At 36.1% G+C, this 23,145-nt stretch overlaps 1 protein-coding gene and 1 pseudogene across 1 annotated transcript; both read left to right on the top strand.

Annotated features, from left to right (window-relative positions):
- The first annotated feature begins 666 nt into the window (after nucleotides 1-666).
- Nucleotides 667-21,356, top strand: LOC138330414 (protein limb expression 1 homolog). Its single transcript, XM_069278017.1, has 4 exons — nucleotides 667-1,566; nucleotides 10,237-10,400; nucleotides 19,905-20,045; nucleotides 20,512-21,356. Exons 1-4 carry the CDS (start codon nucleotides 1,305-1,307, stop codon nucleotides 20,923-20,925), a joined length of 981 nt encoding a protein of 326 aa, XP_069134118.1. The 5' UTR covers nucleotides 667-1,304; the 3' UTR covers nucleotides 20,926-21,356.
- LOC138329913 (sec1 family domain-containing protein 1 pseudogene) lies at nucleotides 21,335-22,795 on the top strand (annotated as a pseudogene).
- The last annotated feature ends 350 nt before the right edge of the window (nucleotides 22,796-23,145 follow it).

Consider the following 23,145-nt stretch of genomic DNA (forward strand, 5'->3'; position numbering starts at 1 on the left):
ATAAAACAGTTTTTTTCCGCCCTAGCGCTTTCGCGGCTCATGTCGGTCTTCAGGGGTTAAGTTGTGTTTTCTTTTTATATATATATTTGCTAATCTCAACATTTTGATCTTTCATAATATCAAAACAAAATTCTTTTCACATTTAGAAACGTATTAATACATACTTTATTACTTATTAAATTGTATAGTTTAAGGTAAAACCCTAGACCAAGGATTTATAAATATAAACTTATAAATCCTTGCCTAAAGTAGACTGACTGGACTATTTCTTCAGATTATTGACTTTGTAGGCTATAGATAGGGAGTTTATATTAACAATCTTCAAATAATGTTTTACATTCCCATTTCAAAAATCAAAAGCCGATTTTTAAAAGCGGACGGTGGACCTTTACGCTATTATATATTATATATTTGATGTAAAACCATGCGACCTAGACTGACTACTAGCCAACATGCAGAAAAGAATGCAACTCTCTACTGTATAGTAGAGTTAGCTCCCTTGGTCGAAGAAAACATTAAACTGCTGAAAACGTACTTTTGTGAGGAATATAACTATATGACACAACAAAATCAATAATTATTTATAACATTGGGTTATAATTTAGCAATATTATAATTTTACAGAGAGAATAGTTTTATTTATCAGATCCGCAGTTACGACTGAAAGGTCATAGGTCACCAATATGGGCGACTGAGGGATAGAATATCGTCAACGTAGTTAATGAAATTCCTGACATGTTTTAAACAGAACTTGATTACTAGCCATTGGATTGTGAATCATCTGTATACTCAAGATTCGTGGAGTGGAATGTTTATAAGAGGAAAAGTCGGTAACAAGATGGAGGTTGTAAAACTTCTATTTGAAAGTGTTCGATGTCACACTCGCTGATGTTCGGTTGTCAACGATCAACGCTAAGATCACTTCAACACAATCGATTTGTCACAGATAATAGCCAGCTTTCTTGTCAGCACGTTATCATTTGCCGTGACTGATTGGACTCTCGAATCGTATGTAACTTTAATAACACCGATTCCGAGAGAGTTGTTGTAACGAGCTGTACCTGTGTTGTATGTCTCATTATCTGGTACTGGGGTTTAGCTGGAATTGAATGTAACAGAGATAAGATACTGTATCAGAGCATTTTATGGACCAAGACTTCATTAAAGGATTACATTTAAAGTCCTTACACGCGATCACACGTTAGTTTATTTCTGGAGCATTACTTTATATTGTTCAACATCCCTGTGCTAGCCGTGAAAACTCTAACGAATTAATTTCCAACTAATGTTGTCTGCAGACTTAGATGGCATCATACAACCAGAGAGGTCTGCCACACAAACCTGTCCCAGCTCCCAGGGGAGCCAGATCACCCTGCTCACCTAATGGAGACCCAATGTCTGCGGTAATGGATAAACCAATGTCATCACAAGTGATGGCGGCCGCTGCAGCAGGGATGGCCGCCTCAGGACAGGCTATGAATGATAATCGCGCCAAGGCTGTATTGAAAGAGGCGGTGGATGCAGTGGTCAACAGCTTCGCCAAACATTCACATGGATATGGACGAGGTATATATACTTGTAGTTAACCTGTAACTGTTGCAGATACCGTATATAATAATGATCTTGCACCGTGCCGGTCAAAGCTCATAATAACTGGCAGCTGGGTCACACTATAACCTCAAGTCATCATACTGTCCGAATCAGAGTATCAAGTTCAGTTTAAGTACAAGAAACATAAAACAGAGGTTGGTAAATCTGTTATGTTTACAATCAATAGAGGAACCCCCACAGCTGTACATGCCTAGGTTTTTTTTCTATAGTATCTATACTCCAAAATATATAATTAGATTACAAATAAGAGGATAACTTAGATATGTTGGTCAGGTCCAGAGCTTTTTCTCACTACTTTGGGAATTAATGGGGCCCATGGCTTTGAATTTGGGAAAATGTGAAACAAAATCAAGATGTTGGAAAAATGATGAATTATAAAATAAAGCATAACAAATAAGATTTTTCATTTCCAATGTGGTTTATGTTTCTGAAGCCAAGTCACAAATATCTAAAGCCTTAACCATTCTAACCAACTAAGTTCATGCAATATTTTTGGATAGTTTTAAGGCTTGAATTGGGAAAAATTTTGAGGCTTAATTGCCATTGGGAATGGGGCCAAAAATCGGCCTAACATAATGCTAAAAAACGCGCTGTGGTCATTAAACAATTATCTATTAGTAATGACTTAACACCTCCTACTAAAGATGTAGTATTTTGTAATTATCGGCCGATTATAGGAGGCATATGAAGTTGTGGCAGTGTAGTTTCCTTTGTTAATCTGTTATCTTCATCTAATTTGAACAAATAGCTCTCCACATGTAGATTAGTGCACTTGTACATCTCACAGGTTCTCTTTAAGACTAATTAGATAAAAATGTTAAAGATATGTAATTACTGGATTCTTGTGTTGTACCCATCTCCACATTGATCCATCAAATATCCGTCAAGTTTCTTTCTTCAATTATTTATAGTACACATTACTACAACATGTCATATATATCACATGCTCCACTTCTGTGTTCAGCTGTTTATTTTATGTCCCAGTGCTAGTTTGGTTTGGATTATTAAGATTATTTTGTGTCCGAGTCCTGGTTTCGTGATTTTCCTGTGGTAATCACCAAAATTTTGAGAACTCTCTATATATTTCTTTGTAATTGAACTCATATGCATCAAGATTTGAAAATATGTGTTCTAGACTGGCCTGAAAAAAAATCCTGTTGCGTTTTTTTTCCTAATTTTATCATTTCTTGTCTACTTATTTGTTCAAAGACAGTGTTTACACACATGTACTGCCTATGTCTACACCTTTAACTTGCCTCTGGGCCAAGAGATAGTATACATTCTGTAGAGGTGTATCACTACCCCTGTACAGCTGGCTATTGATGTGGTTAATGATCCAGTGACTATTCAACATTAATGTTTACATTCCCTTATCAGTGTATAAATGTTGACCATCAAATCATAGTTTCAGGGTGTCCACTCAACCATTCAAAGTCAGGATGTTCAAGTCAAACTGACTGTTCAAATTAGTTTTCAGCAATTTTCGTAAAATCATATCTCTAAAGTGAGCTTTGTCATTATATACATATGCCTCAATTAGAGCTGTTATCATATATCGGCATCGCGATATATCACGATTGTAGAGAAGAGACGACGATATCGTTAAAAACTTATATCTACGATATCGTCGTCAGCCGTAACCCATCATGTGTTAGTTGGAAAGGAAACAAAAACAATGCACTGTCGGACATGGACAGAATCTGATTGACTTGTAAACAAACATCTAATTAAAAGTATCACAAATAAACCTTTGTTTTGATGAATGTTTCACTTTATTTATTTACAAATTACACTCTATATTGTACTTTCATGATTGGTCCCCCAAACATGACTTATATTTCCATAAATTCCTTTTATATTTCACTCGGCAAAAATCGCGATATTATCGTGACGATATCGTCAAATTTTGACGATATCGCGATGCACATTTTCTCTACGATAACAGCTCTAGCCTCAATACACATGCTATAACTACCCCTATACATGTATGTACTCTCCTCTCCTCACCGGCTCTAACACCCCATCCATAATTTTGCATTTGTATGTGACTTCTGGTCTTTGAGTTTCCTGTATTTCAATTCCCAGCTTGATTTTGTCATAATTAAAAATATAACACCTGCATAAGATAAATCTTGAGAAACCACCTAAATGTCTTTCCTTACACACATTGTATAGTACATTGGGTTGGATCAGCATTCATTGAATTCCACCTTGAGAGTAAACGGATATAAAATGTGTATTTATAATTTTAACATGGATGGCTTATAAATATATATACGATCTGCAAATTTGAGATTTAAGTGTAGATTATAAGGTTTAAGTCTTCATTTAAATATGAAGCCATTGTTAGCTGGTCTGTGAAACGTGTGTCAACATTTACTGAAGTCCACATTTAATAAGACGACTATTGGTTGTCTTCCATTAATGGTGTGTTACCGGGCACTGTCCACAAACATTTCAGCCCACTATAAAAGTTCATTTCGATCTTCTTATAGCTGAATTTGCTAAGCACATGTAATACAGCTATTCAATAAATTATGGTTATTTATATTATTTCATTATTCCTTTATGGTTTCTGGGATCCCCAGTCATTATACTATCTGTGAGCTTTTAGTATTATTTTTATATTTAATTTGAGATTGATATCCGTTTTTTAATTAAGACAATTCTGCTGTAATTAGCGCCCCATCCCTCAAAGTGTCCCTCCCTTCTTTTGGAAAAGATATATAAACACCTCCTAGCTCCCACCCCATCAGTTTAACAATGTCTTACAATTGTGTTATGGTGTTATATCAGCATTAATTGTATCCCATATTACATATGACCTTGCGAGTCTTTCACATGTGAATCACAACATAATAATGTGTCTCCCAAAGGAAAGAAGCTTATAATTAAGGCATATGCATGTTTACTGCGACAGAGTAATGTGTCATGCATGCGTATGGAAAGATTAAGGATATGGCTGACTTTTCTCTACATTTAGATACCTAATAAGTATCCCCCCCCTCTCTCGTTATAAAATTTCAATCACCCTGCCCATGGGCACTGATATTACTGCAGTGAATACTGTTAGTCTTTACCAAGATTTTATGTCAACTTACTATGTATTTGATTGTACATGGAAGTTGTTATTCCACTCCAGACTTGATTCACAAATCTAGGTCTAAGTGTGCATATATATAGTGCATTATACAGTGTAGGTATGCATTAAACTGAATGCTGGTCTGGTGTCATTGTGTAATATTAAACCAGTTTTGTTATAGACTAGCAATAGTTACTAGAGACATGTTTCCAGCATTGTTAGGTTTAGACTTGTTCCACTTCAGACATATACATATTTGTAGCCCGTCCAGTTTCCTGTAATATATTGTGTTGAAGACTACAATAGGCCTATATACTATATATACTAGCTGGCTCAGCCGGCGACAAACAATATCTTGTAGAACATTACCATGATTTTGATTGGTGCGGTATATACTTAGTGCGTAAACGGTTATGTTTTAGAAAGATGACACGTACCAAAATTATATAATTACCAACAATATTTTTTCAAGTTTAGAAGAAAATTAGAATTTTAGCATAAAAATACCAAATTTTAGTAAATCTTACCTCAAAACTACAACATTAGTCAGGAGGGATGAATGATATCGGCTTTATTCTATAAGCTTATTTAATAGTCCTGATTCATATATCTATCCTTGATCAGGCCTGATTCCTCGAAACAAACTTAAGTAAAAAACTGACTTAAGTCACAAATTTTCATGTAAGTTACATAAGGAGAAAAACTTCAGTTTTGATTCAAGTCTGCAATTTTTTTTTCGAGAAAATGGGACCAGATCATAAGACATACAATTATTGGATGAATATGACATATCTATGTTTTGCCCACTGAACTGTGGTATAATCTGTTGGACAAACCTGGCTGTTCTCTCACACATCCACTTCCTGTGTTTTTCTAGAAAGGATTAGATTTCAGACATAAAATCTCAAATCCTATCAAATAGCATTTAAACCCTCTACATCATTGCGTTGGCTATTCATCATCAAATAACCAAGATTCTGTGTCACCCTTTTCATTACATGTTTTAAAGTACAAGTATTATTACAGTGCTCCAGTTAAGAAGAGTCAATACCCGTTAAAATCTGTCAATTTGAATTACCCTTAAAAATTGTATGAACGGGTACGGATTACCCCTAAAAATTGTATGAATGGGTACGGATTACCCTAAAAATATTTGTATTACGTAACTCAATTATTATGAGTGTTTAGATCTAGATATAAAATCAGAAGATTCAAGTCATACTCAAGAGTCGGCATCAACTGTGCAGTAGTTTGTCGTCGATATACGCTAACCATATAGCTTTGTCCAACACGTATATCTCTGTTAAGTTTTGGCTTCGCACAGAAGTCAGAGTTGTACCCCCGAGCTCCCATTTCAAAAGTGTGAGTACAATTACCTACTCCTCCAAAAATTATTTCGAGAACATATGAGGATATGTGTTTTTCTCTACTTAAGTCTAGCTTCGCCATTAGATTTATAAACATTATAACTTTAAAAAATTTCCCATTTGATAAATGGAGTATTACAAGGTCAGTTAAATCTGAAAACAAAACAGCTGAAGCAGGTACATGTACTTGGCATCACTTTTTTATTCTGATCTGACAGTTGTGATCGGAATTTCCTGAATACAAATTGGCTCCCATATAAAGGCCAATAACATGCCTTTTTATTTATCTCACTGTTCTGGCAAGCCTTTGTAATCATTTACTTTTAATTGGGCCATTTAATTCTGGGAAGAAACTATGTAAATTGGAGAAGGTGTTTTCAGGATTATATATATACAATACTGTATCACTGTATTGATTTGTGGCCTGGAATATCTTATAATTGAATGATTCCGATTGTGGATATCATTGAAAAGCTAGAAAAGGTGTTTGACACTCCTGGTTGGGGTCCAATGCACTGCTTTAGATATTAAGGTTAGATGGTACATATAGAAAGGTACTTTTAATTCACAATTTTTTTTAAAGTTTATTTTAACGTTGATCTTAACAATTCCATTGAAACGTAAACTAGTCCATAAAAGAACCATTAAGAAAAAAATAAAACTTCTATGTATGTATATGAAAAATAAATGTTTATTGAATCGAATCATAAAAGGAAATTCTGCTTGTACCTTTATATAGATATTTGTAGTTACAGTTACCGTATTCCTTGTAATTAACACCCAAGGTCCTTCATGAATAGGTGAACCAAAATGTATGTTGTGGACGAAAAACGCCATCTTTTAAATCTTTCTGTATTCACAACACATTAATTTGTTACAGTAAACATTCATATGTCCTTTTATCCTTTGAGATGCATTATTTTATTATATGTACATAATGATGTCATGATTCCCATGTAAAAGACTCACAAATTCATGTAATATGGTATTCAATGTTAATGATGATGTTAAAGGTATCACATTATATAAAACATCGTTAAATACAAGGAATGGGGCGTTTATTCAACTTCAACTCTAATCCAGAAAACAGGAGGGGCACTTATAAGGGGAGAATACGGTACCTATAACTAGACTCGTCCAGTGTTAACAGCTGTGGGAGCTGATCATTATCTGTGATGTATGATCCAGACGCCATTGTTCTTCCAAGACATCTGGAAATGTCTGGCTATTATCAGCCTCCTTCTCCTTCATATTTATCTTCAGTTGGCAGCAATTTTCTTTTGACATTAGTTATTCCATTTGAATGACTTGGTTTAACTTGCTCACCCCTGTAATTGTGTAATGAACTATTCCAGTCTTGGGATAAGATGTGTTCAATTTGTGTATTCAGTGATGAGTTTGTCAAATATCAGGTTTAAAAGGATATAAATTCAAGATTCCAGACACAATAAGTCAGAAGTCTCTATCCTGGATTTTTACCTATGGATACTAATAACAGTATATGAGCTGAAAATGTCGTGATGAAATTATAATAAATTTATTATATCATATGGTAATATTTCACCTTTTCCACTAACATAATCCTTTCATGACCAGTCAAGAACTGTATATATAATATTAGATATCTTGGCCCCATGTGCACAAAGATGCTATAATAATAGATATTTAGGGGCTTCATCCTAAGATCTGTATAATAATAGATATTTAGTGGCCCCATCCTAAGATCTGTATAATAATAGATATATATATAGGGGCCCCACACTGAGATCTGTATAATAATAGATATATCAGGGCCCCACACTAAGATGTGTATAATAATACAATAGATATCTTGGGCCCACACTGAGATCTGTATCATAATAGATATCAGGGCCCCACACTAAGATGTGTATAATAATAGATATCATGGCCCTATGCTAAGATCTGTATGATAATAGATATCAGGGCCCCACAATAAGATCTGTATAATAATAGAATAGATATCTTGGGGCCCACACTGAGATATGTATCATAATAGATATCAGGGCCCCACACTAAGATCTGCATTGTAATAGATATATAGGGGCCCCACACTAAGATCTGTTTAATAATGGATATCAGGGCCCCACACTAAGATCTGCATTGTAATAGATATATAGGGGCCCCACACTAAGATCTGTTTAATAATGGATATCAGGGCCCCACACTAAGATCTGTATAATAATAGATATCATGGCCCTATGCTAAGATCTGTATGATAATAGATATCAGGGCCCCACACTAAGATCTGTATAATAATGGATATCAGGGCCCCATGCTGAGATTTGTATAATAATAGATATCTGGGCCCCACACTAAGATCTGTATAATAATAGATATCTGGGCCCCACGCTAAGATATGTATAATAATAGATATCTGGGCCCTATGCTAAGATATGTATAATATATATATATATAGGGGCCCAACACTGAGATCTGTATAGTAATAGATATCGGGGCCCCACATTAAGATCTGTATAATAATAGATATCTGGGCCCCATGCTGAGATTTGTATAATAATAGATATCGGGGCCCCACATTAAGATCTGTATAATAATAGATATCTGGGCCCCATGCTGAGATTTGTATAATAATAGATATCAGGGCCCCACATTAAGATCTGTATAATAATAGATATCTGGGCCCCACACTAAGATCTATATAATAATAGATATCTGGGCCCCATGCTAAAATCTGTATAATAATAGATATCTGGGCCCTATGCTAAGATCTGTATAATAATAGATATCTGGGCCCTATGCTAAGATATGTATAATAATAGATATCTGGGCCCTATGCTAAGATATGTATAATAATAGATATCTGGGCCCCATACTAATATCTGTATAATAATAGATGTATAGGTGTCTCACACTAATATCTGTATACGTATAATAATAGATATATAGGGGCCCCATGCTAAGTTTTAAATCAATGAAGATAAATTCCTTATATTTGTACAAGCAGATTATTTCAATACCAGTAAATACACAGGTAAAACGCAGGTTGTCCTATTGTATCGAGGAATTTAATCTTTTTTTACTTTCTATATCTCTGTGCTGTCTTGTTAGAATATTTGAGTATACATTCCTATACACACCTGTACACTCTGTGTAACATTATAATATTTCTGTCTTTCCACAGCATTAAATTGTATAAGGAAGTGATGGCAGTCATGACGTGTGCTAGGACAGTTTGTTTACAGATCACAATATTTAGTGATAAAACTATTATGTAACAGTGGTATACATACCATATTATACAATCATGGACTTTTGTGCTTGTGAATATGATGTGATATGAACTGGAAAAAGAGATCCGCCGAGGTCAATATATCTTTTTCCGGTTCGTATCACATCACATTCACCAGCACAGAAGTCCATAACTGTTTAATTATATGGTCAGAGAAGTTAGACAATCAAAACCTACCAGTAATATTCAGAAATTATTCAACTTTTAATAAACATGTTTATATACACATGTATTTCAAAACAGAAATTATTCAGAAATTATTCAACTTTTAATAAACATGTTTATATACACATGTATTTCAAAACAGAAATTTGAAGAAATATTAATGATATTGTCTTGACTATGAACAATTAAGTACCGTATGTGTTGTGTACGATATCAACGTGTGTCATATCAAACTAATGAGAATGCTGGAAATTTCCAATCATATAAAAACAAATTACTGATATGTAAAAAGTGTAGACTACGATGGTGTTGACACCATAGTTTGTTATCAGATACAGAATATTGGTCATTAATAGTTTAACAATTTTAAAACTTTATAATGCTTGTATGTCACAGGATGATAGTGAAAATTACATCTTAAAAGGATCATGTTTCACTCATGGGGACCAACGGAATCACTTAGTTATAATCATAATTCATTATACACATATTACAGATATCTATAAACTAACTGTTAGATGCTCCTACCGAGGGGATAGTAGGAGAAGCTACTTTGGTATTTGATTTGTTTGGAAGTCAAGTTGGATTTCACCTAGTTGGCGGTTGTTTCTCTGTATACGTACCTGAAGATGGTCAAGAGACTGAAAATTCGTAAATGAGACATTTTAAGTGTTCGAATTACGGTATATATATTTTCTGGAGAATGATTGTTTGAAAATGGGACTTTGATTTGGTTACAGTGAATGTGGTTGAAGCCTTACAAGAGTTCTGGCAGATGAAACAGGATCGAGGAGCCGATCTGAAGAATGGTGCCCTGGTTGTGTACGAGTCGCAGCCGTCAGCAACCCCACCCTACGTCTGCTACGTCTCCCTCCCAGGGGGAAGCTGCTTCGGAAGTTTCCAGGTCGGTATAAATTGGTAATTTCTAGGTATATATACATGTACTATCTAATTAGTTCACAGGTATATACGAGTTGGTAGTTTACAGGTAGATAGTTTATGCTATGAATAAGAAAGCATACATTCTGATGCCATCATGCATGCCGATGCCGTCAAACATCCCATTTTAAATTTCAACAGTAGTTTGTTCTGCATCTGCAAACAGTATGATGTCATTCAATTTCATATCACAAACCTCAATAACATATAATTATGCATTAATGGCCACATGCTAAATATCAAGCTCTGCAAAGTGAAAGTCTTGTCGAAAACGAGACTTAGGAAAGTCTTGCCAAAAACGATACTTTGGAATCTTACATCTCGCAAGATCTTCAGTTTTGGAATCTTACATCTCGCAAGATCTTCAGTTTTAAAAATGACTTCATGCTAGCTGCAGTGCACATTTTGAGAGAAGAATTATGGCAAATTCTAAAAGAGTTATTATCATCGAACCCACCCACAATGTGGAGTCGGGGACAATAGAGATTCCGGGCATGACTTGGACGTCTGTTGTGGCAGCAGTGAACGCGGCCGGTGTAGAGATAGAGTGGCCAGACATTCAGGAAACAATATGATGTCATTCAATTATGACGTTAACAATTTCTGACATGATACTGAAAAAAAGAAGTTTTGGGTCAAAGTGGTGACCAATCAAAGGCCAGAAGGAATATGTATCAATATATATGCAGCCAAAACCCAGCAACATTTATACATTGGCTGGATTTCAAAAATACTTTTCGATGTGAGATTCTTTGAAAATAATTTTTTTGTCATTATGTAATAAAATGTATCTTAAATTTGTGTTCATTTCATATAAGTGATGAAAATCATCTCAGAAGTTTTAATTTTTGCTTGCCAAGGTTCTCAAAAATAAAAAAATTGTTTCATAAAATATCATATAAAATAAACACTCATTAAAGATCCTTTATAAATAAGGTAATCAGCCTAATCAGAACAAAAGGTGAATACAAGAAATAAATATTTTATAATAAGTATAGATTTGAATTTAAAACACACAGTTACAACACACAGCACACCATGTTGTTGTGAGATAAATCTTGGTAATGAGATCATAAAATAAAGCTTTCCAAAAGTAATTCTACATTGTTGGATTTTGAATGGCATTCTTATCTAAAGACCAAAATAATTGTTGAAAAATAAGCAGTATTGATATTCCAAATACAGGTTTTTAGTTTAAAGCAAATTAAAAAAGACAATAATTTGATTTTGTAGAATAAACTATATAGAGAACTATATAGATAGCAACTCCATTAATGAAATACTTACCCTCAATTTACCGTCCCTGAAGGAAAATGATTTGATAACAAGGTCTGATGAACATAGTAATTATCAGCTGAATTGACTCCAAACAAATTTTCTTTTATTAGTTGGCCATTTAACCAACATGTGTCGGTAATTGTTGTCATTTTTTTAAGTGTGCTCAGATTTAAATGCCTTTAATACCGATGATAGACGGTTGGTATATAAGCTTGTTTTACTCAGTGTATGAATTCCTTACGACAATATCTGTTTTAATTTTCTACTGGTATATACAGTTAGATGAATGTTATGTACATTGTATATTTAATTAAGATTAAAGCTTTAGATAACTGAAATAGTTCAGTAAGTTTTAAAACATACAAAAAAGAAAACTGATCAAAATTCAGCTGGATTTAGTTAGACACCAGTAGATATGTATGTGTATAATACTTGATACTGGAATCACTGTATAGATGTAATTTTTTATTATAATTGCCCCTTTATTTTCATCAGCACTCTTTTTCTTTCCATGCAGGACTTAAAATTCTTTAAGACTCCTGTTTGTAATGGCATTACATATACACATGACTGCAGGCAGATCAAAATTATACAGTTAAAACCTGTCTATAAAGACTTCAAAGGAGATACCAAAAACCTGTCTATAAAGACTTCAAAAGAGATACCAAAAACCTGTCTATAAAGACTTCAAAGGAGATACCAAAAACCTGTCTATAAAGACTTCAAAGGATATACCTAAAACCTGTCTATAAAGACTTCAAAGGATATACCAAAAACCTGTCTATAAAGACTTAAAAGGATATACCTAAAACCTGTCTATAAAGACTTCAAAGGATATACCTAAAACCTGTCTATAAAGACTTAAAAGGATATACCTAAAACCTGTCTATAAAGACTTCAAAGAGTATACCTAAAACCTGTCTATAAAGACTTCAAAGGATATACCTAAAACCTGTCTATAAAGACTTCAAAGGATATACCTAAAACCTGTCTATAAAGACTTCAAAGGATATACCTAAAACCTGTCTATAAAGACTTCAAAAGAGATACCTAAAACCTGTCTATATAGACTACCAAAAACCTGTCTATAAAGACTTCAAAGGATATACCTAAAACCTGTCTATAAAGACTTCAAAGGATATACCTAAAACCTGTCTATAAAGACTTCAAAGGATATACCTAAAACCTGTCTATAAAGACTTCAAAGGATATACCTAAAACCTGTCTATAAAGACTTCAAAGGATATACCTAAAACCTGTCTATAAAGACTTCAAAGGATATACCTAAAACCTGTCTATAAAGACTTCAAAAGAGATACCTAAAACCTGTCTATATAGACTTAAAAGGATATACCTAAAACCTGTCTATATAGACTTCAAAGGAGATACCAAAAACCTGTCTATAAATACCACTCAAGGGAGACACCCAAAACTTGTCTATAAAGACCGCTTAAGGGTGACAACCAGAACCTATCTATAAAGGCCAATCAAGGGAAAAGCCCAAAACCTGTTTTAAACTTTATAAACAGGTTTTGGGCTTTATTAAAGACTGCTCAAGAGAGACACCAAAAACAGTCATAATAGACAGGTGGTCTTAATAGATTTTATGTAAAAATACCAACTAAATATACTTAAACTCAATATACACCAAAGAATAACTAAGTACGTTGAAAATAACTGTAAATTGCTGGCTTATTTTTTTGATCTCAACAGTTAACAGTATAATACCATATATGTGTTGATGGTAAATCAATGATTCAAGACTAGGAAATCTAATGAAGGAAATAAAAATGTAAAAATGACTAGGAAACGTTACTAGCTGATTATAATGAAGGAAAGTTTTCCAAAGCCCTGACACCAACTTTATGTAAAAATTGATATGTAGCCTAAGTGTTTACAGAGCCTGACACAGACTTGACATATAGATGAATGCATATGTAGCCTAAGTTTTCCAGAGCCCTGACACCAGACTTGGACATATAGATGAATGCATATGTAGCCTAAGTTTTCCAGAGCCCTGACACCAGACTTGGACATATAGATGAATGCATATGTAGCCTAAGTTTTCCAAAGCCCTGACACCAGACTTGGACATATAGATGAATGCATATGTAGCCTAAGTTTTCCAAAGCCCTGACACCAGACTTGGACATATAGATGAATGCATATGTAGCCTAAGTTTTCCAGAGCCCTGACACCAGACTTGACATATAGATGAATGCATATGTAGCCTAAGTTTTCTAGAGCCCTGACACCAGACTTGACATATAGATGAATGCATATGTAGCCTAAGTTTTCTAGAGCCCTGACACCAGACTTGACATATATAGATGAATGTATATGTAGCCTAAGTTTTCCAGAGCCCTGACACCAGACTTGGACATATAGATGAATGTATATGTAGCCTAAGTTTTCCAGAGCCCTGACACCAGACTTGGACATATAGATGAATGCATATGTAGCCTAAGTTTTCCAGAGCCCTGACACCAGACTTGGACATATAGATGAATGCATATGTAGCCTAAGTTTTCCAGAGCCCTGACACCAGACTTGACATATAGATGAATGCATATGTAGCCTAAGTTTTCCAGAGCCCTGACACCAGACTTGGACATATAGATGAATGCATATGTAGCCTAAGTTTTCCAGAGCCCTGACACCAGACTTGGACATATAGATGAATGCATATGTAGCCTAAGTTTTCCAAAGCCCTGACACCAGACTTGGACATATAGAGTGAATGCATATGTAGCCTAAGTTTTCCAGAGCCCTGACACCAGACTTGACATATAGATGAATGCATATGTAGCCTAAGTTTTCCAGAGCCCTGACACCAGACTTGGACATATAGATGAATGCATATGTAGCCTAAGTTTTCCAAAGCCCTGACACCAGACTTGGACATATAGATGAATGTATATGTAGCCTAAGTTTTCCAAGCCCTGACACCAGACTTGGACATATAGATGAATGCATATGTAGTAGCCTAAGTTTTCCAAAGTTTCCCCTGACACCAGACTTGGACATATAGATGAATGCATATGTAGCCTAAGTTTTCCAAAGCCCTGACACCAGACTTGGACATATAGATGAATGCATATGTAGCCTAAGTTTTCCAGAGCCCTGACACCAGACTTGACATATAGATGAATGCATATGTAGCCTAAGTTTTCCAGAGCCCTGACACCAGACTTGGACATATAGATGAATGCATATGTAGCCTAAGTTTTCCAAAGCCCTGACACCAGACTTGGACATATAGATGAATGCATATGTAGCCTAAGTTTTCCAAAGCCCTGACACCAGACTTGGACATATAGATGAATGCATATGTAGCCTAAGTTTTCCAGAGCCCTGACACCAGACTTGGACATATAGATGAATGCATATGTAGCCTAAGTTTTCCAGAGCCCTGACACCAGACTTGGACATATAGATGAATGCATATGTAGCCTAAGTTTTCCAGAGCCCTGACACCAGACTTGACATATAGATGAATGTATATGTAGCCTAAGTTTCCTGGTGCCCCGACACCAGACTTGACATATAGATGAATGCATATGTAGCCTAAGTTTTCCAGAGCCCTGACACCAGACTTGACATATAGATGAATGCATATGTAGCCTAAGTTTTCCAGAGCCCTGACACCAGACTTGGACATATAGATGAATGTATATGTAGCCTAAGTTTTCCAAGTGCCCTGACACCAGACTTGACATATAGATGAATGTATATGTAGCCTAAGTTTTCTAGAGCCCTGACACCAGACTTGACATATAGATGAATGTATATGTAGCCTAAGTTTTCCAGAGCCCTGACACCAGACTTGGACATATAGATTGAATGCATATGTAGCCTAAGTTTTCCAAAGCCCTGACACCACTTGGACATATAAGAATGCATATGTAGCCTAAGAGTTTCCAAAGCCATGACACCAGACTTGGACATATAGATGAATGCATATGTAGCCTAAGTTTTCCAAATGCCCCGACACCAGACTTGGACATATAGATGAATGCATATGTAGCTTAAGCCTACAAGTTTTCCAAGAGCCCTGACACCAGACTTGACATATAGATTGGAATGCATATGTAGGCCTAAGTTTTCCAGAGCCCTGACCACCAGACTTGGACATATAGAGGATTGTGCATATGTAGCCTATGTTTTCCAATGCCAAGCCCTGACACCAGACTTGGACCATATAGAATGAATGCATTATGTAGCCCTAAGTTTCCAGTAAGCCCTGACACCAGACTTGGAACATATAGGATGAATGCATTATGTAAGCCTAAGTTTTACCAGAGCCCTGACACCAGACTTGGACATATAGATGAATGCATTATGTAGGCCTAAGTTTTCCAGAGCCCTGACACCCAGACTTGACATATAGATTGAATGTATATGTAGCCTAAGTTTTCCAGAGCCCTGAACTGGTACCACCAGACTTGAAATATAGGATGAATTTGTTATATGTAGGCCTAAGTTAGTTTACCAGAGCCCTGACAACCAGATACTCGGACCATATAGATGAATGTATATGTAGCCTAGTTTTCCTGGTGCCCTGACACCAGACTTGACATATAGATGAAATGTATATGTAGCCTAAGTTTTCCAGAGCCCCTGACACCAGACTTGGACATATAGTGTATGAAATGCATATGTAGCCCTAAGTTATTCAGAGCCCTGACACACACCGTACATGGACATTTAGATGAATGACATACTGTAGCCTAAGTTTTTCCAGAGCCCTGACACCAGACTTGACATATAGATGAATGTTAAGTAGCCTAAGTTTTCCAAAGCCCCCTGACACCAGCTGACTTTTATATATAGATGAATGTATATGTAGCATAAGTTTTCCAGAGCCCTGACACCAGACTTGGACATATAGATGAATGAATAATTGAGCCATAAAAGATGTAATGCATATGTAGCCTAAGTTTTCCAGAGCCCCGACACCAGACTTTTGGACATATAAGTGAACTGGTTTGCCCCCCTGCATATGTAGCCTAAGTTTTCCTGGTGCCCCCTGACACCAGACTTGGACATATTAGATGAATGTATATGTAGCCTAAGTTTCCTGGTGCCCCGACACCAGACTTGGGCATTATGACTGATAGTTCAGTGTTTTTCCTGCCTATATATTTGGGGCCGAAATAAGGCCCCATTCCCAATTGTATTTCTTGTTATTTTTTCCCAAATCTATGTCTAAATTTCCAAAATTAGTGAGTTGACGCTTATTTTGTGTGACGAAACAAAAAAATTCCGGAAATCCCAAGTCTGAACGTCGTATTTTAGTATACATTCTTACACTTGATTTTTGGGCGGCAAATTTTTTATGGGATTATAAAAACCATAATTGTATGAATAAGGGGTGACATCACTAACTATAACATATACAAATTTTCTGGGAATACCAATTTCATATTTTGGGACGGTTGAATAGGGAAGGCATAGTTAACACTTCCCACTACACAAATCTTGCACCCACCAACCAAGGAAAAAAATACCAACTACCTGGTTTGTTTTATGTTTGTACCCCAAACTAGTTTCTCCCACTCCACACAGTATTGACACCCAAACTGCTCTAAAATACTTGAGCAGTGCTTGATATTTTTAATTAATCATATCATTGACATATGGATCTTTAATAAGGGCCTTCCAGGTAAAAAATCGTGGGATTTTTTCTTTTTTCTTTTTCTAAACTAATTATCTTCTATCCCTATATTTCCCTTGACGCCGCATCACATTTTGGCTTTTGATCTTTGAGTTGCAGTGGCTATCCACTTGTGAGGAATGCTTCTGGCGGTTCTATACAAACAACATAGACCCCGGGTACTTTCAAAGTGGACATAAACTGGACTGGCGTTTGCCCTCTCTCCAGTATATGTTACAAACAACATAAAGGAAAGTGGGATGACGGTTTTGCCCCCCTGTCAGTATAATGGTTACAAACAACATAAAGGAAGTGGATGACTGGTTTGCCCCCTGTCCAGTTATAATGATTCAACAACATAAAGGAAGTGGGATGACTGGGTTTGCCCCCCTTCAGTATAATGTAACCAAAACAACATTAAAGGAAGTGGGATGACTGGTTTGCCCCCTGCTCAGTATACATGTTTTTAACAACATAAAGGAGTTGGATGACTGGTTTGCCCTCTCCCAGTATAATGTTACAAACAACATAGAGGAAGTGGGAACAACTGGTTTGCCCCTCTCCCCAGTATAATGTTACAAACAACATAGAGGAAGTGGGATGACTGGTTTGCCCTCTCACCAATAATGTTACAAACAACATAAAGGAAGTGGATGACAGTATTGCCCCTGTCAGAGTATAAAGATTACAAACAACATAGAGGAAGTGGGACAACTGGTTTGCCCTCTCCAAGTATAATGTTACAAACAACATTAAAGGAAGTGGTTGACCTTGTTTGCCCCCTGTCAGTATAAATGATACAAACAACATTAAAGGAAGTGGGATTGACTGGTTTGCCCCCCTGTCAGTATAATGTTACAAACAACATAAAGGAAGTGGGATGACTGGTTTGCCCCCTGTCAGTATAATGTTACAAACAACATAAAGGAAGTGGGATGACTGGTTTGCCCCCTGTCAGTATAATGTTACAAACAACATAAAGGAAGTGGGATGACTGGTTTGCCCCCTGTCAGTATAATGTTACAAACAACATAAAGGAAGTGGGATGACTGGTTTGCCCTCTCCCAGTATAATGTTACAAACAACATAAAGGAAGTGGGATGACTGGTTTGCCCCCTGTCAGTATAATGTTACAAACAACATAAAGGAAGTGGGATGACTGGTTTGCCCCCTGTCAGTATAATGTTACAAACAACATAAAGGAAGTGGGATGACTGGTTTGCCCTCTCCCAGTATAATGTTACAAACAACATAAAGGAAGTGGGATGACTGGTTTGCCCTCTCCCAGTATAATGTTACAAACAACATAAAGGAAGTGGGATGACTGGTTTGCCCCTGTTAGTATAATGTTACAAACAACATAAAGGAAGTTGGGATACTGGTTTTTGCCCCCCCCTGTCAGTGTTAATGTTACAAACAAAAATAAAGGAAGTGGGATGACTGGTTTGCCCCCCGTTAGTATAATGTTACAAACAACATGAAAGGAAGTGGGATTACTGGTTTGGCCCCTGTCATATTATGTTACAAACAACATAAAGGAAGTGGGAAGACTGGTTTGCCCCTGTCAGTATAATGATACAAACAACATAAAGGAAGTGGGATGACTGGGTTTGCCCCCCCCCTGTCAGTATAATGTTACAAACAACATAAAGGAAGTGGGAATGACTGGTTTGCCCCCCTTTAGTATAATGTTACAAACAACATAAAGGAAGTGGGATGACTGGTTCTGCCCCCTGTCAGTATAATGTTACAAAAAACATAAAGAAGTGTGGATGACTGGTTTGGCCCCCTGTCAGAATAATGTTACAAACAACATAAAGGAAGTGGGATGACTGGTTTGCCCCCCATGTCAGTTATAATGTTTCAAACAACATAAAGGAAGTGGGATGACAGGTTTGCCCCCTGTCAGTATAAATGTTACAAAACAACATAAAGGAAGTGGGATGACTGGTTTGCCCCCCATTCCCCAGTATAATGTTACACAACAACATAAAGGAAGTGGGATGACTTGTTTGCCCCCTGTCAGTATAATGTTACAAACAACATAAAGGAAGGTTGGGATGACTGGTTTGCCCCCTGTCCATGTAGTTAAATGTTTCAAACAACATAAAGGAAGTGGATGACTGGTTTGCCCCCCTGTCAGTATAATGTGATAAGGTGGGGTATGCTGTTTGGTGCCTCTGGCCGCCTGCTGCAGTGAGCTCAAAATATCAGTATTAAAAGGGCAAGAGTTCCACTATTTACAAAGAGACACAACATTAATAATCAGCAGACTCCCAAAACATGATATTAACACAGGACAGGTCATCCTTAAATGACCTGTGTTGTTCAAAGGACCTATATAAAACTAAAGTCTAATCAGTCCATCATCCTGTCGACACAAAGAGACTCTGAACGATGTCTGAATGTCTTCGTCGACGCCAACGAATCAAGGGTTTTGTCATTTGTTGTTAGTTCAGGCCAATGAATCTTTTTTTTTTTTTTTTTTTGAAAATTTTTTAGTTCCTATTTTTCATTTGTTTTTCTATCTTACAGCATTGCCCAACGAAGGCAGAAGCTCGGAGGAGTGCTGCCAAAATAGCCTTGATGAATTCTGTTTTTAACGAGCACCCATCACGGATGATTACAGATGACTTTGTGGACCATGCTGTTCAGGACGCCGCGGGATCATTCCAGGTATAGAATGGAGTATAACATAAATCAGCATTGCACTACCTACATATTTAATGTTGCACACTAGTGCTTTATATGTACCAGTACTCATATTTACATATAAAGATAAGATATTAGTTAATACACTGTCAGTGTAACTCCAGATAGAGAACAAACACCCGCTGGCAATTAAGTATTGTGGAAAAAAATACACATTTAATAAATATGTTAATAGAACATGTTAATGTGTTTGTCTTAAATAGTGTATACTTTTCGGAACACTGAACATGAAACGAAGACTAGTTTTCAGGACTCCAAGGATTTGATGTGTAACTTTTTCTTAACAATTATTTTAATGATTGAAAAAATTGCAAGTGGAAAAAATGAATTTATGGGACTTAGTCACTAACATTCATGTTCGAAAGTAGATAAGTCATTGTTTATTTAACTTCTGTAATAATAAATTATTATTTTTCATCAATCCCCTTAGGGAGCCCCTGAACAAGCAGACAATCCAGCCACAGGTATTGGTGCATTCCGTTTCATGTTGGAGGCCAATAAGGGGCGCACCATGTTAGAATTCCAAGAACTTATGACAGTGTTTCAGTTGCTTCACTGGAACGGTAGCTTGAAGGCGATGCGTGAACGCAATTGTTCACGACAGGAAGTTCTGGCACATTACTCGCACCGAGCTTTGGATGATGATATGCGCTCACAAATGGCGTTAGATTGGATAGCACGTGAACAGGAAGTGGACGGCATCATCAGTCGTGAATTAGAAATTTCTGAAAAAGAACTGGAAAGTGCAAGATTAGCTGGCCGAGAACTACGATTCTTTAAGGAGAAGAGAGACATATTGGTGCTTGCATTAAGTCAGATTGGACCTCCGGAAAGTCTGGCGTAAAATTGTCGAGAGCCAAAATATATACAGCATGCATATATTGTATTGGAAACAGCAGAGTATAAGGCTGTGTTTATTAGTTCATGTCATTTATTGTGAGATTAACAGTATGAAACTGTGAGAAAAAGTCTTCTGGAAGAGAAATAATCTTTAACAAGGACAGATAACTCTGTTTTATGAAAAAGTCTTGATACTGAAACAATGTATCTTTTGATGGCTGTCTTAATAAGCTTTCATTATAATTTATGTTTACTTCAACTTCTTCACATCAAGTTAATGTTGGACACTTTGAATGCAATGAATACTATTTCCTACAAGTTTGTTTTGTTTATAGAAATTTTATTTATTATTTAATTTAATATTCCTAAAATGAGTAATTGTAACATGTTTTGAAATTATTTTTTCAAAGGAAATGAGATTTGCTTGTTTAAGTGATGAATCGGCAATCAGCCAGCTATCAGACACAACGGCCAAGCTTACATCTACAGTGAGTAACCTCCCAGAGCTGCTGGAAAAGAAACGTTTGATTGACATGCATACAAACATTGCCACAGCGGTTCTTGGCCAGATCAAAGCTAGGAAATTAGACGTGTATTTTGAGACAGAGGAGAAGCTGATGAGTAAAGCTGTATTAGACAAGTCTCTGATGGATATGATATCCGATCCCGACTCGGGAACACCAGAAGATAAAGTGAGGCTATTCATCATAGCGTTGATATGTGGGCCTCCTATGGGTGAAGCAGAGATTGACCAGTATTGTGTCGCGTTACAAGGAGCTAACTGTGACATTTCTCCGATCACTTACATGCGAAGGTGGAAGGCGTACACAAAAATGACTGCAGCTCCCAGTCAGTATGGTGGCGGAGGAACAAAAACAGTAGGAATGTTCTCAAAGCTCATGAACACTGGTTCTCAGTTCCTGATGGAAGGAGTAAAAAATCTGGTCATCAAGAAACACAATCTTCCTGCTACTAGAATCATTGATGCTTTGATGGATATGAAAACTCTACAAGATGTGGAAGATTTTAGGTACTTTGATCCCAAACTGCTTCGTGCCGATGCTTCTACTGTGCCGAGAAATAAGTCTCCATTCCAGGAGGCGTATGTGTTTGTGGTAGGGGGAGGTAACTATATCGAGTACCAGAACTTGATGGACTACGTGAAGACAAAGTCTGGTACCGCAGGCCAGAGGAGGATTGTGTATGGTTGTAGTGACATCTCTAGTGCATCTCAGTTCCTCAAACAACTTGGCCGGCTAGGACAGGAAATGGGATAAATCTGACATCTACATGATGAACATAGAATTTCAGCTCAGTGCTTACTATATTTCACTTTACAAGGTCTAGCTAAAATGAGCTTAATTCATCTTCAGCCACAAACGATTGAATTTTAAATTTTGTTAAGGTTTTAAAATGTTACCATTTATCAATTACAGTCAGAAACTACATAATATTGTTGATGGTAAACAAAGAATATCTTATTTTAGTAATGGTATGTGACAGACAACAGTTTTTTTTCTGCCATATATATATTATAAATGTCAGAATAAATTTCATAAAACTTGAAATCAGAACAACTTTAGTATTCATCACTGATGTCTAAATGCATTGTATCATAATACAAGAAATTAATTGTTTACACTTCACTTTGGCAGTTTTAGTATTTATATACTTCATTTTCTGATTTTCCAAACTTAATGAGTCACTCATATTTATTTAATTTACTATTGTGGATAGAAGACTTGGCTACATGGATATAATCTTTGCATCAATTATTTCACAATCAACTTGAGATGATACAGATGTGAACATTTATTATTTATTTGAACTGACTGTACATATTGCTGTAAGTCTAATTAAATGAGGAAATCACCTTTTCGATGTTCTTGTCTTTCCTCTTATTAAAGGCCCACTACCTTTCCGAAACGGCTTTTAATATTCAGAATGGGAAATGAGATTGATGATTTGTAGCATCGTAAAAGTTATAAGTTTACTGTTTATAGTCAACTTTATACTCTCTAATCATCACCTTCTGAACAATTTTTGATCAAACATAAATTACACAGGTACTTCTGCCTTTGTTTAATTCCTCATAGGCCATCCATATCAATTTTATTATGTTAATTGTTTTTAAGATACTTTAAATTTTTGTGTCAGAATGGTAGTGGGCATTTAAAGATGAGTTTCTGCATATTTTTCTTCAATGTTCATAAAAACAATTGCA

This window comes from Argopecten irradians, chromosome 8 (assembly GCF_041381155.1).
Source record: "Argopecten irradians isolate NY chromosome 8, Ai_NY, whole genome shotgun sequence".
Lineage (NCBI taxonomy): Eukaryota > Metazoa > Mollusca > Bivalvia > Pectinida > Pectinidae > Argopecten > Argopecten irradians.

Bases quoted from the DNA above. Each gene is read 5' to 3' on its own strand.
- LOC138330414 (XM_069278017.1), top strand. From the start codon at position 1,305: ATGGCATCATACAACCAGAGAGGTCTGCCACACAAACCTGTCCCAGCT. The intron at 1,567-10,236 runs GTATATATACTT...ATTTGGTTACAG, and splicing joins TTCACATGGATATGGACGAG to TGAATGTGGTTGAAGCCTTA. The intron at 10,401-19,904 runs GTCGGTATAAAT...TCTATCTTACAG, and splicing joins GCTGCTTCGGAAGTTTCCAG to CATTGCCCAACGAAGGCAGA.